Here is a 16,542-nt window from a genome sequence, read left to right as displayed (position 1 = left end):
AGAAAGTAGATTAGTGGTTGCCAGGGGCTGGGAAGAGCGGGGATGGGAAGTGACTGCTAACGGGTACAGGGTTTCTTTCTGGAGTGATAAGAATGTTCTGCAATTAGATGCTGGTAATGGTTGTACAACTTTATGAATACACTAAAAATTACTAAATTATATTCTTTAAAAGAATATAATTCTTCTTATGGCATTTGAATTATATCTCAATAGAATTCAATATAAAGCTGTTATAAAAAAACAAACTAGGCAAAACCAAGATAAGTAATTATCTTTCTGCCCAACCTGTCTCTTCTCCCTGTAGAATGAAAACTTCTCTTAACATTCCTCATGTCTTGGTTATAATCTCCCCACCCCCAGGGGCTGACATCTCCAATTAGGGGCCCATGGAAGAGCTTTAATTTGTTTTAAAATCAGAAGAAAAAAATTTTAATATAATCCAGTTTAGATTATATTACTCCTTGTGCCCACACAGCTGTAAAATGAAAGTTTTTCTCTCTCTCTCTCTCTCTATATATATATATTATTTTTTTCTGTGTGTGTGTGTGTGTGTGTGTGTGTGTGTATGAAGGGGCAATGTGCCCCTAGTCCAGGACAGTGGCAGTGGGACCCTGCTGGCTCCCAATAATTCAATACTAAACCACAGCCTTTTCTCAGAGTTTGTCCTCTGGCTTGGGCCAGGATGAAGTCAGAAGCACCAAGCTAAATGAGAAAACTAAACCAAAGGAAATGGAATGGGTACTCTTGCCTCTGTTTTATTACCCACTAGCCAGACACTCAGCGCTGGGGGAAGGAGGGGTGAGGGAAGGAAGGAGGTAGGAGCCTGGGCTCAAAAGCAAAGACCAGTGACCAGCAGAGTGAGCTTGGGCAAGTCACGTGACCTGTTTCTTGCTTGGTTTCCCCATGTCACTGAAAGTGCGGAAGAGCATTTTAAAGCGTGAAGGGTCGGTTTAAGCAAGACTTCAGCGTCTCTGCAGGCTGTAGTCATGGGCCTTGCAGTTCCTGCCTGAGATTAGGCAGTCCCGCTGTGGAGAGCCCCCTGGGTCGAATCTCGTTCCTCACACAGCCTCTTAAAGACAGGACAGTGTCACAGCAGTAAAGGAAACAGAAGGGCAGGGGAGAGAAGCTATCATAGTTTTTATTCCAGATCTTCAACTGAAATCTTTCCAGAAGATCCAATTCTGGCTGATGAACCGAAGATCAATTTCAGTTGTAAGCATTCAGTTTTTATTGCTCAGAGAATCCTTCTGAAGCCAAGAAAACAAACAAAAACCCCCAAAGAAGTATCAATATAATAACCCTGTTCTAGGACACAACCCTTGAATTCTTGGTTTCCCCAAGAAAACCTATGTAAAACTAGATGCTAGCAGGCTTATGTTTTGACCTCTTAGATCAAGCACAGCAGAATAATGTGGGACACAAAACTGAAATATTTTGGTGTGTATAAGAAGTTCAGAGCAAAGATAGTAACTCTGAACTTCCCAAATTACAGTGGTAAACTGACATGCAACAAAACAGGCCTGTAACTCACATCTGGGGGTGGGCGTGGCAGGCACCCCAGCAAGGCCTGCCCAGTCCCACTTAACATTCCAGGGAGATCCAGGGGTGGGTGGGAGTAGAGGGGAAATGAATTCCTGCAAAGAAGCCCAGATATAGCAAGTTGGGTGAAGGTCATGACTAGAGAAAACATGCTGATTAGAACGAGGGCAGGTGATTTGAGTGTTGGCTCTTGGTTTAAACATCACCTAATCGCTGTGTGACCCTGGGTAATCATAACAATACCTTTTCTGAGCCTCTGGTTCTTTACTGTGGTATTTCCCATATTGTCTGGATCAGAAAAATAGCCAGAGGTCCTAGATTTAAAATACAGATTCTCAGGTGTCCCACCCAGATATGCTGTATTGGGATTTCCAAAGCTGGGCTGTAGCTGTGGGCATTTTTAACAAGTTTTTCAGGTGATTCTTAAACCAGGCAAGTTGGGAAACATCTTTTCTGCACAATGTGGGTAATAATAGCAATCCTCCCTCATGGGATGTTGGGAGGATTACATGAGATTATTAGGTAGAGCATTTAGCATTGTGTTGGCATATCCTGAGTCAATAAATGTTAGTTTTTTATCATTGAAAATCATTAGTACCATTTATTTAATAAATATTTGTTATGTACCTATTATGTGCAGGGTCCAGGGCAAGGGTTGGCAAACTATGGTCCAACGCACTTGTTCTTATGTGGTCTGTGAGCCAAGAATGGTTTTCACATTTTTTTTAAATGGTTGGAAAAAAACAAAAGAAAAATAATAGTTTGTGCCACTTGAAAATTTTGTGAAGTTCAGATGTCAATGTCCATAAATAAAGTTTTATCAGAACACAGCTACACCCACTCCTTTACTATTGTCTCTGGCTACTTTCATGCTACAATAGCAGAGGTGAAGAGCTTCAATAAAGACCATGTGGCCCACAGAGCTGAAAAATATTGAATATTTTCTACCTGGTCCTATTTTTTAAAAATAAATAAATAAATAAATTAATTAATTAATTTATTTATTTATTTATTCTTTATTTTTGGCTGCGTTGGATCTTCGTTGCTGCGCACGGGCTTTCTCTAGTTGCGGCGGGTGGAGGCTACTCTTCGTTGTGGTGCGTGGGCTTCTCATTGCAGTGGCTTCTCTTGTGGCAGAGCACGGGCTCTAGGTACACGGGCTTCAGTAGTTGTGGCACACGGGCTCAGTAGTTGTGGCACGCGGGCTCAGTAGTTGTGGCACGCGGGCTCTAGAGCGCAGGCTCAGTAGTTGTGGAGCGCGGGCTTCGTTGCTCCGCGGCATCTACCTGGTCCTTTACCGAAGAAGTTTGCTGAACCCTGCTCCAGGGCAAGGGCCTTCAGCTGGGGTTCTTGTATTTGGGGAATATACAAAGATTTCTCAAGACGTGTATGGGCATGATTGAGGAAATCAATTCTCAGATCCTCAACTTTGATGTGTACTTTTCCCTAAAACTGATCATCTAAGAATATACCCAGAAGGTGACTCATGGTGCCGAGGTTGAGAAAGTAATTGCTCCATGACTGGGAAAGAAACCCCAGGTGGTTTTCAGTTCTTTGCTTTTAACGAAATTGACCCAAATAATTATGATTGATCATTGTATGATTTTCTGGCATTTAACTCAGAAGGAATTAAAATAATTGAGAAGCATTGCTGTAACAATACACTTTCTATGTCCCTATCCTTATTTATGTGAATGAGACTTCTCAGCATTTACATCAATAAAAAAAGAAAACTGGGACTATAGCTGAAAGAGATCTGTATCTCATTCTAGCAGTTGGTAAAAAAAAAATTTTTTTAAAGTAATATTCATCACAGATATATAAGCTGATTAAAAACTAGGCCTATCAATCTCATTAAGATATACTTTTGCTTATTTTAATTATTTATCAAAAATGTGTAATATATTTATGTAGTTTACAACATAACAACAACAAAAAGTTGTTTTGAATGATAAATTGATGTAAAAGAAATGTTTAAAGCTTGGAGCCCTACAGTCAAAGGGAATAAAAATTGTGTTTCAATTTATAGAACCGTAATTTTGTTGCTGAGTAGTGGGATGAAATGAACAACAAAAATTTTTCAAGATTGGTAATGTTTCCCATTTTCAATCCCCTCCCTCTGTTCTGGAAATTTCAGAGATTGGTTCTCTCAACCTGACTGGCTGAGGTGAGAGACCTCCCAACTTTTTTTCCGGGCAACACTACCATTTTGTCTCAACTTTGCTGGTCGCTGGATCTAGGGCATTCAAGAATTGGATCAGATAAGTATCAAACTTCTCATCTCCACGAGAACAGAATTTAAAGATTACTGAAGAGAAAAGAATCTGCTGTGCAAAGGTATCATTCATCTGCTGGGACAAAAGAAATACCAGCCTATGTGCCCTTTCTAAGGAATATACTCAAGAAATTAACGTAATAAGGATAAACTCAGAGTAAAGATGTGAAATACGGGAAGAAGAGTATAAGAAATTATGGTGAACAACGAATGTTGTAATCTTTGGTTAAATCTCAGTGGATGTGGTGATTTGGGAATTAGAACATAAGAGACATACTGTAGGGCAAAACTTAACAAAAGCCTGGAAGTAAACTCATAAGCTACCTCAGCAACACCCAGGATTTGGAGAGAGGGGTTGTAAAAAGAGATGTGGCCCAACGGCCTCCTCTTGTGAGGAGGAGACTTCTTAATGAAAGGTTGGGGCCTAGTTGATCTTTATATCTGATATAGCAATAGAGGAATCGATTTAAAAATAATTGCTAGAGTTTAGAAAGTAACTATTAGCAGAATGGAAACATATAAGAACTTTCAAGAACAAAGTGAAAAGTTAGAAAAGAAAAAGGAGAAAATTACAAAGTTTAATAAATAGTAAATATTAAATAAGACAGAAATGAATAATACCAAGTATATGTTACTATGAGAAATGCAAACAGTTTGACTTCTCCAACCAAAGACAAAGAGATGCTATTAAAGGAAGATATTAAACCACAGAGTGGGAAAGATAAACCAAACAAATGTAATAAAATATAAAATAAGATTTAGAATACTGTTATTAAATAAAGTGTAATTTAAGGCCCAAAGCTATTAAATAGAAAGATCTGGCATATACTAAAGGGTAAAATGTAAAATTGACAAAGAACACATAGTAGCCACAAACTTACATGCATCAAACAACATATGACAAAATATAATAAAATGAAACACAGTAATACAAGAAAAGCATGATAAAAAAACACAGCCATAGTAAGAGGCTTAAAAATACTTCTTTCAAAGTTTATCAAGCAGACAAAAACTAAGAAGGGTTTAGAAAGTCTGAATAACAAAGTCAACATGCTTGATTCATAGATCTCCACCAAACATTTACAAAAATTGGTCATGTACATGGCCATAAAGAAAACTAATAAATTACAAAAAGCGCATATTTTACAGGTAATATTCTCAGATCAAAACTCATTAATATCAGAAACCAAAAATGAAAATATAGTTTCACAAACTGTAACTACTTGCAAAATAAAAAATAAACCCTTATATAACTCTTGGGTTTTATCCCCCTGACTTACCGAACAAACCAACCAACCCTAAAACTGAAATAACGAAGTATCTAGAAATTTACGAAAGAAGGACACTTCATATAAAAATCTATAGGGATATGGATGTCATGAAAATTTCTGAAAGACTTGGAAATAGGCAAAAAAGATTACTGGTTGTCCCGTCATATCCCAGCTCTGGGTTATCTAATTCTATAGCGGTCAATGCCTTTTAGTGTTTTTGGGATATTTTACAACTTTGTGAGTTACAGAAACATATAATAATGCAAAAAACATATAAGAATGTAAACACATTTTGTGGGTGGAATGCAACTGATGGTTGCCCTGTAGACCCTAACCAGTTTTGCATCTGTCTGTAAATTTGCTTCAGCATTCCTGATTGCCTGTGTAAGCATTCATTGAATTCTCCTTCAAACCTGTTGTAACAACTCACTGATTTCCTCATTAATTAATGAATTAAATAAAATTGCTAACACATGCTCATTTTATATTTGTATGGCAGTCATGATTTAACTTTGAAAAAAATGATCTTTTAACATAGGTGAAGTCATACTGGAAAATATACAGCTTTAAATGCTTTCCCATTATTAAAGGCTGAAAATAAGTGAACTTAATACAGGAAATTAGACTAACAAAATAAACTGAAAGAAAAGCAGGGGAAAGAATTAATAAAGATACATGCTGAAATGAATAAAATGGAGGAGTAAAGAGAGAATAAATAAAAGCAAAAGCTTTACTTTTACATAAATGACAAAACAGATAAACTCCTGGCAAACTCCCTAAAGAGAAGACTGAAAATACAAACAAAACACAACCCACCCCAAGCCCCCCAAACTCCCCCAAAACCCCACCCCCCCCAAAAAAAGTAACAAGAGCACTGTTAGATAAAAAAAAAAAAAAAAAAGCCAAAGATTCTAAAATAATTTTAGGAGAATGTTAAGTGGAATTACAGAGCAAAATGAATGATTTTTTCTTTTGCAAAGTATGTATTACCAAAATTTATCAGGTTGAGACATAAAGTCCAAATAGACCATTAATTACAGAAAAAAATAGAAAGTTTGTTAAGAATGTACAATGAAAAAGGGTATCAGCCCAGAAAATAAACAGATAATTCCTGAAATAACAAACTATTGCTGGTCACTGAAAAAGGAGGAAAGAGCCTCAATTTATTTTCAGAGTAACATAACCTAAAACAAACAAACAAGCAAAGTCAGAGAACAAAGAAGAAAACCAGCATTCAACTGCACTTACACATATGGTTATAAAAATTTCAAGGAAAATATTAGTAAATGAAATCTAGGAATGTATTAGAAGAATAATCCAACATGACCAAGACGGTTTGTTTCAGGCATGCAAGAGGCTTCAGTACCAGGCTATGTCCTACACTAATTCACATATCAGCATATGTAAGTACAAAACCCAAATATTTATGTCAAGAGATATTTAAGAGATATTTGACAATAATCAGCAACCCACCTCGATAAAAACTCTGAAAATGGGAGAAGAAAATGACTAAGTACTATAAAAACTGTCACCCAAGGAGTAGCATATATTATATTAAATTGGGAAATTCTAAAGCCATTCAAGTTAAAAGTAGAGATGCAAGAGGGATGCCAGCTGTTTCAACATTGCTTGGAGGTTCTGACTAATACAATAGGACAAGACTGCAAAATAAGTAGTATAAGTATTGCAAGGGACAAGAAAAAAACACCTGGGAATGAGGTGACTATACCACAACCATCATAAGTCATATTTATCAGCGACCAAGAGTTTCTAATAAATACTTACTGTCAATAAAAATTTTTTTCTAAGGTAGTACAATATAGACAAGTATACCAAATATAGCTATTCTCTATGCTTGCAACAAATAATTATTTTAACATAAAAAAATCCTATTTACAGTTAACAATAGAATTCAAAACAACAAGAAAATACAGGCCCTATTTAATAAGAATAGACTGTATATGAAGAAAACTATAGGTTATAACAGGGTTTAAATAAAAGTTTTTGGGTGGAAGATTTAACATTTATTTTTTATTTTTTTGGCTGCACCGTGTGGCATGTGGGATCTTAGTTCCCCAGCCGGGGATCGACCCCATGCCCCCTGCAGTGGAAGCGGGGAGTCTTAACCACTGGACTGCCAGGGAAGTCCCAGATTTAACATTTTTTAAAAAGTCATTCTTTTCATGAGTTCATGTAACCATACAGATACAATTCTAATACAAATCCTCAAAAGGTTTTCTTTTTGTGGGGGGGAGGGGTAATGGACAAAATGAAGTTTGTTTAGAAATATGAATATTTAAGAATTGCTAAGAAAATTTTGGAAAATAATAGCTACGGGGAGGCTTTGCAAGTCTAAAAGATACTAAGGCTTACCTTAATGCTAATATAATCAAATATGTAATGTTGGCAACCCAGAGAAGATATAAAGATCAGTGAGACAAAACAGAGATTCTAGAGATAGAGCCAAGTATATTTGGGAACTTCATCTAAAGGTGAAATTAAGATTTCAGTTCCAAGGAAAATAATATTTTATTTAACACATGGTCCTGGTATAATTGGGCAGCTAAACTCCTGTATCATACACACATAAATATGAATTCTGGCTGCAGAAACTGAAAACAAATAATGAAAATATTAAAGCAAAAAACCTCAAGGGAAGGGAGGACTTTCTTAGAAACTACAGGAGCCACAAATAAAGCACTAGAAGAATCTGACTGCATACAAAATGATTATTTTTATATGGAAATAGCACCATGAGGAAAGTCAAAAGACAAAGGATAGGAGGGGAGAAAACTCAGCACCATTTGACAGACATGGGGTTCACATCCCCAGGTGCCCAGCAGCCCAAGGAGAAAAATAAGAGTATGAGTTTAAAGTTCATAGATAAGAAAAATGCAAATAATCAACAAGTCTATGCAGAGATGTCACAGAGATGCAGATCAAAACACCAGCTCAGGAAACGCACAAAGACCAGATTACCATTTTCACACATCAGACCTACAAAACTTCGAAAGATTGATAACAAGATTCGTGATAGCTGGAGCCCACACCACCAATGAGACTATCGTTTTGAAAAAATTGTCTGAATCAATGCAAGTACAAACTACAGAAACTCATTGAAACTCACTTTGGGGTCTAACCTACAGAAAGAAAAGAAAGCACAACTGAATAAGAGGAACTATGTAGGATGTTTACTGTGGCAGTTTGTAATGGCAGACAAACCCCAAAACAACCAAAATACCCATGAATATGGAGATGGGTGAATAAAGCATGGTGCTTGTAACATGGTAAGTCACAGTCTACCATTTGCTTAAAAAAAAAGTTAGGCATAGCTGTACTGACACACAGTACTGTTAATAAATGGAATAATAAGAGCAAGGTAGAGAGAAATGTACATAGTGTGATACAATTACTATAAAAATAAGGGAAAGCCTTTTCTAGGTTATCTTTTAAGTTGGTATGAACACAGAGACCTTACTTATCTTGGGTGGGGTGAGAATAGGCTGGAGATTATTGGCTTGGTTTTTGTACAATTCTATATATAGTTTATCACAAGGAACAAGTTTTGCTGTTGTAGTTTGTTAAAAAAATCCAAATATGCATGTGTGTGTATGTGCATTATATGTATATACGGAGGGCAGCAGTTCCGTGGAGATATAATGATATAAAGAGAAATACAGTATATAAAAAGAAAATAGTATGCTCAGTTCAATCCCAACTCTGTCACTGGAGTAGAAAACATACATACGGGACTCCCCTGGTGGTCCAGTGGTAAAGAATTCGCCTTCCAATGCAGGGGACGTGGGTTCAATCCCTGGTGGGAGAACTAAGATCCCACACGCCGTGGGGCAACTGAGCCCGCGTGCCACGACTACTGAGCTCGCACGCCTCAATGAGAGAGTCCGCGTGCCGCAAACTACAGAGCCCATGTGCCACAACTAGAGAGAGAAAACCTGCACGCCACAACTAGAGAGAAGCCTGCATGCCACAACAAAGCCCGCAGCACAATGAAAGATCCCACATGCCGCAACTAAGACCTGATGCAGCCATAAATAAATAAATTAATTAATTTAAAAAATAGAAAACATACACAAGCATAGAAAAAAAAGATTAGAAGGAAGTCCATTAAAATGGTCACAATTTTTACATCTGGGTAGTAAAATTATTAGTGACTTTTAAATTTTTCTTAGTAATATACATACAGATGGTCCCCAACTTACGATAGCTCAACTTAACAATTTTTTGACTTTACGATGGTACAAAAGCAATACACATTCAAGAGAATCATACTTAGAATTTTGATCTTTTTCTGGGCTAGCACTATGTGGTCTGATTCTTTCTCCCGATGCTGGGCAGTGGCAGTGAGTCGGCCATGGGTCACGAAGGTGAACAACTGATACACTTACAACCATTCCGTACCCCTCCAATCTGTGTTTTTCACTTTCCTTATTCATTAAATTACATGAGCTATTCAATATTCTCTTCTAAAATAGGCTGATTTTGCCCAACTGTTGGCTAATGTAAATGTTCTGAGCACATTTAAGGTAGGTGAGGCTAAGCTATGATGCTTGGTAGGTTAGCTGTATTAAATGCATTTTCAGCTTAATGATATTTTCAGCTTACAATGGGTTTATCAGGACATAACCCGTTCGTACGTCAAGGAAGATCTATAACGTGTTTCCCATATTTTGTCTCTTGAATACACATTACATTTATAATCAGGAAAAAAATCATTTAAAAGTTGAAACTAGGGGCACACTGGGAAAAAAGAAAGATGTAGAACACAGGTTCATGACAATAGAAGTTTCCCAGGTAAAATCCAATGGCTGAATAGTTTCCTAAAGAACTGCAAGCAATAATTCTTAAGTGATAAAATTACTAAAATACTAACAGAGTAAGCTGCAAGCTTTTTTGATTTCTTACCAAACCATAGTTATGATGCGTTATCATCACTGCTGATACGAAAATAATTTCTGGCGAAGAAGAAGGATCAAAAATAAAAAGAAAGAAGACAAAGCCCAGCTTGAGGATATATATATATATATGTATGTGTTTTTGTTTTTTCTTGGCCACGCTGCGCAGCATGTGGGATCTTAGTTCCCCGACCAGGGATGGAACCCGCGTCCCCGGCAGTGGAAGCACCGCATCTTAACCACTGGCTCTCTGGGGAAGTCCCTGTATGTGTGTCCTAAGGGATGCTGACCTTCTATTTTTAACAGGCAATTCTCAAGGTTTTCAACATCACCATTTTCCATATTTCCTTAGTTTGTTATTAAGAAAAAAAAGCGGGAGGGAATAATATCTTTATGTAAAAGTGAATTGATATGCATGAGAATTTTAATAAGTTTGTGTGTTAGGGAATAAAATTAAAATGTTGGTTACTCTGGTAAAAATGTATCTAAAGTGTTCTCACATTTTAAATATGCTTCTCTCACAAGAGTAACCTCCCCTCCTCACCAATCCTTGCTCATGCTCTGTGACAGCATGTTTCATTTATGCAGTGTTTATTAAGAGCCCACCCTGAGTTGAAGATAATGCTAGAAGCTGGAAATCAGAGATGAAGACCCAAATTCAGGTCTTTGGATCCAAGCACGGGTAATTTGAGATCGCTCTCTGGCGCCACCTACTGATCACACAGCATTTCAATTCAAAACAGACTGAAATTTGAACTTCCCTCTCCTCAATACAGCCCATGCTTTGGACCTAGGTGCTTTTCCAATCCCTCTCGTCTGATCCCTGGGACTGCACGTATATTACTATCTAAAACAATGCCATCCTAGAAAACTGTCCTAAAGGTTAATATTATAATTAACCTAACCTAAAGGTTAATTATATTACCATCTAAACAGAAACGTCAGGTTTGTCACTCTCAAGTTTCAAAATAAAAATGATAGTTGGGTCACTTTAGGCACCACACATATTTGATTTGACTGTGAAGAAGGTAAGGCATTTATATACTATTTATGAGAGAGGACTAAGAACCTTTGCTTCTTCAAGTTCTCTTTAATTATATAATTCAAACCCCAATAACCCAAATCATACTGTGACTCTAAAGAATCACTAACATTTGTTATGTTTTAATGACGTACCAATTTATTAGGAAACCATTCCTTTTTTTCCCTCATTTACGCTAAAGCTTTTTTTTTTTTTTGATCAAAAATCCATGTAACATTATGTAGAAAATGGTCCTTCATGCCGATAGATTTGTATCCATGTATTAAAACACTATTACCCCAAACATTGGGGGTATTTCAGAACGGGGACTTAAGAGAGGCTGAGAAGCACCATCTACTACACAAATTTAATGAGATGGAAAAAACCTTTATTAGAGTTGGCAAATCAAGTTGGAAGTAAACAAATGTATTCACTACTCAATTCATTTCATTCCAACCCCTAATCGGGATCATCTTGGTAGTATTTAAGATTCCACAGCACTTAGAACACCGCGATTCAGAGGTCTCAAAATTATCGCAGCATAAAAAAATTTCAGTAAGCAGTATAAAATTACAATTTATTATGGGGGCGGGGTGTTTTCACAACAATCCTTAAAAACATTAAGGGCAAACCTCTTACAGAATTCCATTTCTGACTTCTTTTTTGGTCACTCCTTTTTCCCCCTTTCTTTTGTTTTATAAGCACTAGTCTGGTATGGAATCCGCCGGACAGAGCAAAGCTGGGTGGGCGCCTCCTTGGATGATGGAGTAAGTCTGCTTGGGTAATTCTTGCTGAGAGGTGGTGGAGAATATGGGCGGAGCCGTGGTGGCCACGGCGATGTTCTGGCCTCCGTCGCTGACCACAGTCACTTCAGCGGTCCCCTCCTGAATCAGAGCGTTCAGGCCTTCGAAGTCAGTGCAAGTAATGCCCGAGCTGGTGATGAAAGTCTGGTTGCCAGGGCCTTCCTGGGGGCCGCCCGGGGCCGTGGGGATGAGGGTCTGGTGCAAAGTGCCTCCGTCCGTCTGGTCGTGAGTGGTCAGCAGGACAGCCGGCTGGGGCATCGCCGCCGCCTCGCTCGGACACCCCGAGGAATGAGGAGGGGCGATCAGATTGACCTGGCGTAAGATCTGCAGCCGGCTGTTCCCGGGCAGTTCCTCTGGGTTCTGCGCCACCAAGGCGGGCTGTACGATGTTCACCGCGGCCGCCGCAGCCTGGACGATGGTGTTCGCCTGGGGCACCTGATGGCCAACGATGATTTTGACTCTGCCCTCGCTGAACTGGGGCACTTGGCTGGGCTGGAGGGGCACCTGGAGGTGCCCCACAGTGAGGGGCGCGGCGGGCTGCTTGCTGGGGTCGATCTGAAACTGCAGGACGGTCACATCCGGGCTCTTATTCTCGCTGTACTCACTGTGCTGCCGCTTGTGGCTGCGGAGCGAGTCCTCGCGCATGAAGGAGGCATCGCACCGGTCACAGTGGAAGGTCTTCTTGGCGTCCAGCTTGGCCACCTGGCGGCTGCTCTGTCGGCCCGTGTCTTTCCTCTCCGAGGCCTCGGTCTTGACCACGTCGCCGTGGAACTTCTTCACGTGCTTGCTCAGGTTGCTGGGCTGCTTGGTGTCGAAGCTGCAGTAGTTGCACTTGAAGGGGCGGTCGGTGCAGTGGATGCGCTCGTGGATGCGCAGGGCGGCCTTGCTGGAGCAGGAGTAGCTGCACTCGGGGCACTTCTCGGGGTGCTCGGACTGGTGCACCCGGCTGTGCTTGCGGAGCGTGGCCTTGCTGTCCCCCAGGAAGTCGCAGTGCGGACACTTGAAGTTGTTCCCGCTGTGCTTGATGCGGATGTGCGACTTGAGGTTCCCCTTCATGGTGCAGCGGACATTGCAGAACTCGCACTTGAAAGGCTTCTCCCCCGAGTGCACGCGCATGTGCCTTTTCAAGTCCGAGCTGATTTTGAACTTGGCGCTACAGAGCCAGCACTGGAAGGGGGCGTCCCCTGTCAACACAAGGTGAGTTTCGATAAGAACAGGCAGGCAACAACCACAGCGGATCCCCCCGAAGCACACACCAGAAAATCGCTTATACCAAGGCAGGCGGGTGGAGACCTTCTAACTGCAGCTCCTAGCAGCCCCTGGGAGAAAAAAAAAAGAGGGGTCGGGGGCTTCTCTCCTTTTCCCAAACTTAAACCACCACCACCATTATAACACCCAGAAGAAAAACGGAGATTGAAAATCAAGCTATTTAACTGTCCCCAGTAAAAAAACTAAGACTTGCGAGTACACTTAGTATATCCTTGAAAACAGTCAAGCTATCGTTCCTATGGTTACTGTGTTCGCTCTGCTAGGGAACCATTCACGGTTGTATAATTTTGCATAATCCGTTGATTTTGGTTGAGTTACATGTTGTAACAGATTCAAGGGCACATTTTCAAATCAGTCAGCTCCATGCTCACTCATCAGAATATTCTTTTTACAATGATTGAAACGCCCAGCTTACACTTCATGCAGATTTTTATTAATAAAGACGTGTTTATTGCGCACAATTTATTTATCCCACATTGCCAGCTGCGTTCTTTACTTGTGAAGTTACAAAATCCAGCTGCTTGATTTTTTTTTTTTTAATTCATGTTCGGTGAAAGATGAACAGGAAAAGCGAAATTGCAACATCTGAAAGGACATGATATTCCAAATTTATTTCCTCAGTGAATGCCAAGTCCCAATCATCTGATAATTCAAGCGAATTGGTGACCCCGCCCATTGCAATATTGTTTAAGCAAGGAAAACAACAGCAGCTAAGGTTCTTCGGTGGCTTCCCGGATGGCAGGCGCCCTGCTGAGCATTCCACAAGAATGGTCTCATTTGATGATCCCGACATTCCCATGAGGTGGGTACTATTATCAATATTATTCTCAACACTACTGTACAAATGAGGAGGCTGAGGCCTGGAGCGACTCTATCACTTGTTTCCAGTCACTCGGTAGTACGTGGCAGAGCTTGGATTCCAACCCAGGCTGATTCCAAAGCGGGTATTCTTTTTTTTTTTCTTTTTAATTAAAAGACTTTACTTTTTTAGAGCAGTTTTAGGTTTGGGGAGATTATACAGAAAGTACAGAGTTCCCATATGCTCCTTCTCTCCCCTGCACGTCGTTTCCCTCTTATTAACATTTTGCATTAATGCAGTACATTTTTACAACTGATGAACCAATATTAATAGATTATTATTAACTAAACTCCATAGTTGACATTTGGATTTACTGTTTGTTTTGTGTATTTCTATGGGTTTCAACAAACGTATACTATTACATATCTACCATTACAGTAGCATACAGGATAGTGTCACTTCTCTAAAAATGCCCTGTGCTGTACCTATTCACCCCTAACCCCACTCCCTGAACCCCTGAAATCTCTGATATTTTTAATTGTCTCTATAGTTCTACCCTTTCCAGAATGTCATATACTGGTTAACATCTTAGAGTATGTAGCCAAAGCTGGTATTCTTGGATGCTAGGTGATTATCTGTACATATGACCAATGTTCGCTTTCTTACCATAAGCTCCAAAGAGTGGGACTGTGTTCTGGCTTTTTGGTATAAGACCTATAACATCACCATGAGCTGTTTAATAAGTGCAATTAATGATGGAGCAAATTAAACAAGCTTCGAGAAAAGGAAGAAGCCCCAAACTAAACAATGCTTTGCATGACTAAATGCCACTGAGATCATTCACGTGAAACTCTAGAACAAGGAATGGTAAGCTATACAGACTGTGCGCCAAATCTAGCCCACAGCCTGTTTTTGTAAATAAAGTTTTATTGTAACACAGCCGCGCCCATTTGTTGTGTGTTGTTTCTGGTTGCTTTCATGCTACAACTGGCAGAGGTGAGTAAATTGTGATAGACACTGTATGGCCCGCTAAGCCTAAAGTATATTTACTATCTGGCTCTTTATAGAAAAAGTTTGCTGACTTCTGCCTTAGAATGTTGCTCTCAACCTTTTTTATGCCACGGACCCCTTTCTGGCGGTTTAGTGAAACCCATGCACGCTTTCTCGGGGTAATGTTCAAATGCACAAAGTAAACTAAAATAAAAATCAAAAGGAATACAAAGGAAACTAATTCTATTGAAAATGATTAAAAAATTAAAAGAAAAAATTTGTGATTTGGCAATGTGTGTGCATTAAGTAACAAGCTCTAGCAGTGGGTCTAGTGACTACACCAATTTCTAAATAGAGAAGAGTGTAAACAATGTTTGGATCTATCAAAAACATGTTATAAAAAGATCTGTGGGCTTCCCTGGTAGCGCAGTGGTTGAGAGTCTGCCTGCCAATGCAGGGGACACGGGTTCGAGCCCTGGTCTGGGAAGATCCCACATGCCGCGGAGCGACGGGGCCTGTGAGCCACAACTGCTGAGCCTGCGCGTCTGGAGCCTGTGCTCCGCAACGAGACAGGCCACGACAGTGAGAGGCCCGCGCACCGCGATTAAGAGTGGGCCCCATTCGCCGCAACTAGAGAAAGCCCTCGCACAGAAACGAAGACCCAACACAGCCAAAAATAAATAAATAAATAAATAAAATTAAAAAAAAAAAAAAAAAGATCCGTGATTTCTACTGGCGACAAGTTCACACGCACTGTAATCAGACTGGATGCCTATTTTCATAACTGAAGGACACATCACATTTCAGTAAGATGAGTGAAAATGAAGATGTAATTTTTTTCCTCATCCAAGCTCGGGGTCCTCCTAAATTCTATTCATGGATCCCTGGGTGGAGGTGCCTGTGGACTCAGAAGAAGAATCACTGCTCTAGAATGTTCTACTAGGTCTTCCAGTTACATCACTGCCCAAATTAGTGACGATCTGTTTGCCTTTTTTTTTTTTTTTAAAGCAATTTAGCAGAGGTCAAACCCAGAAAAACCAGATAACCAAATCTCACAGCTGAGTCGCAGAGCTTAACAACACTTTTTGACGTGAAGGCAAAGGGTTTAAAACTTTTCATCATCATTATCTTCTTTTTCCTTTTCACCATAGATTTATTTCTTAAATGAGGCAGACTGGTCAGTACCAGTCCCACTGGACCATAAGGTCCCCAAAGCTAATGACCACGTCCATTCCTGCCCACTACCTGACGCTCACAGTGTCTGGTACCTGGTGAGGACTTAATGAATGTTGCTCCGTGAACAAGCAACTGATATATTTAAGCTGACAGATCTTTCTTGAGTTTAGGTTGCTACTGAGACAATAGAGTCGATCAAAGAGATGGAAGGGTAAAGACAAAATCCTATTAATTTTACAATTTGTAAAATTTTACAAGTGCCACAGATTTATAAAAGGGAAATGAACATTCCATGGAGATACTACATAAACAGCATACATTTAAATTTTTAGAAAATACATTTTCTAGACCAACTTAAAGAAGCTATTATAAATGAAATGGTTAAGTTTACCCTCCTAAGTCAAGATGATTCTGAACAACTTCCCTAAATGAATCCTTCAGCGCCTCTAAATTAGGCTGAGGAGATTTCTGAAGAAAATCAGATGG

General features: G+C 39.6%; 1 protein-coding gene across 4 annotated transcripts in view; it reads right to left on the bottom strand.

Annotated features, from left to right (window-relative positions):
- Positions 1–16,542, bottom strand: part of ZFP64 (ZFP64 zinc finger protein) — a 77,567-nt gene that overhangs the window by 37,911 nt on the left and 23,114 nt on the right. For 2 of the 4 annotated variants that reach the window (XM_082362711.1, XM_082362710.1), the window contains exon 6: positions 11,580–13,006. The exons of the other annotated variants lie outside the window; for them this stretch is intronic. In XM_082362711.1, the coding sequence (XP_082218837.1) occupies positions 11,724–13,006 (1,283 nt within the window). In that variant the 3' untranslated portion in view covers positions 11,580–11,723. Of the gene's footprint in view, positions 1–11,579; positions 13,007–16,542 lie in introns of those variants that run through there. 4 annotated transcript variants of the gene reach the window in all.

The sequence above is a fragment of the Balaenoptera borealis genome, assembly GCF_965194805.1.
Source record: "Balaenoptera borealis genome assembly, chromosome: 16".
Taxonomy (NCBI): domain Eukaryota; kingdom Metazoa; phylum Chordata; class Mammalia; order Artiodactyla; family Balaenopteridae; genus Balaenoptera; species Balaenoptera borealis.
Note: the sequence above shows the minus strand (reverse complement) of the source record. Positions and strands in the feature narration are given on the sequence as shown.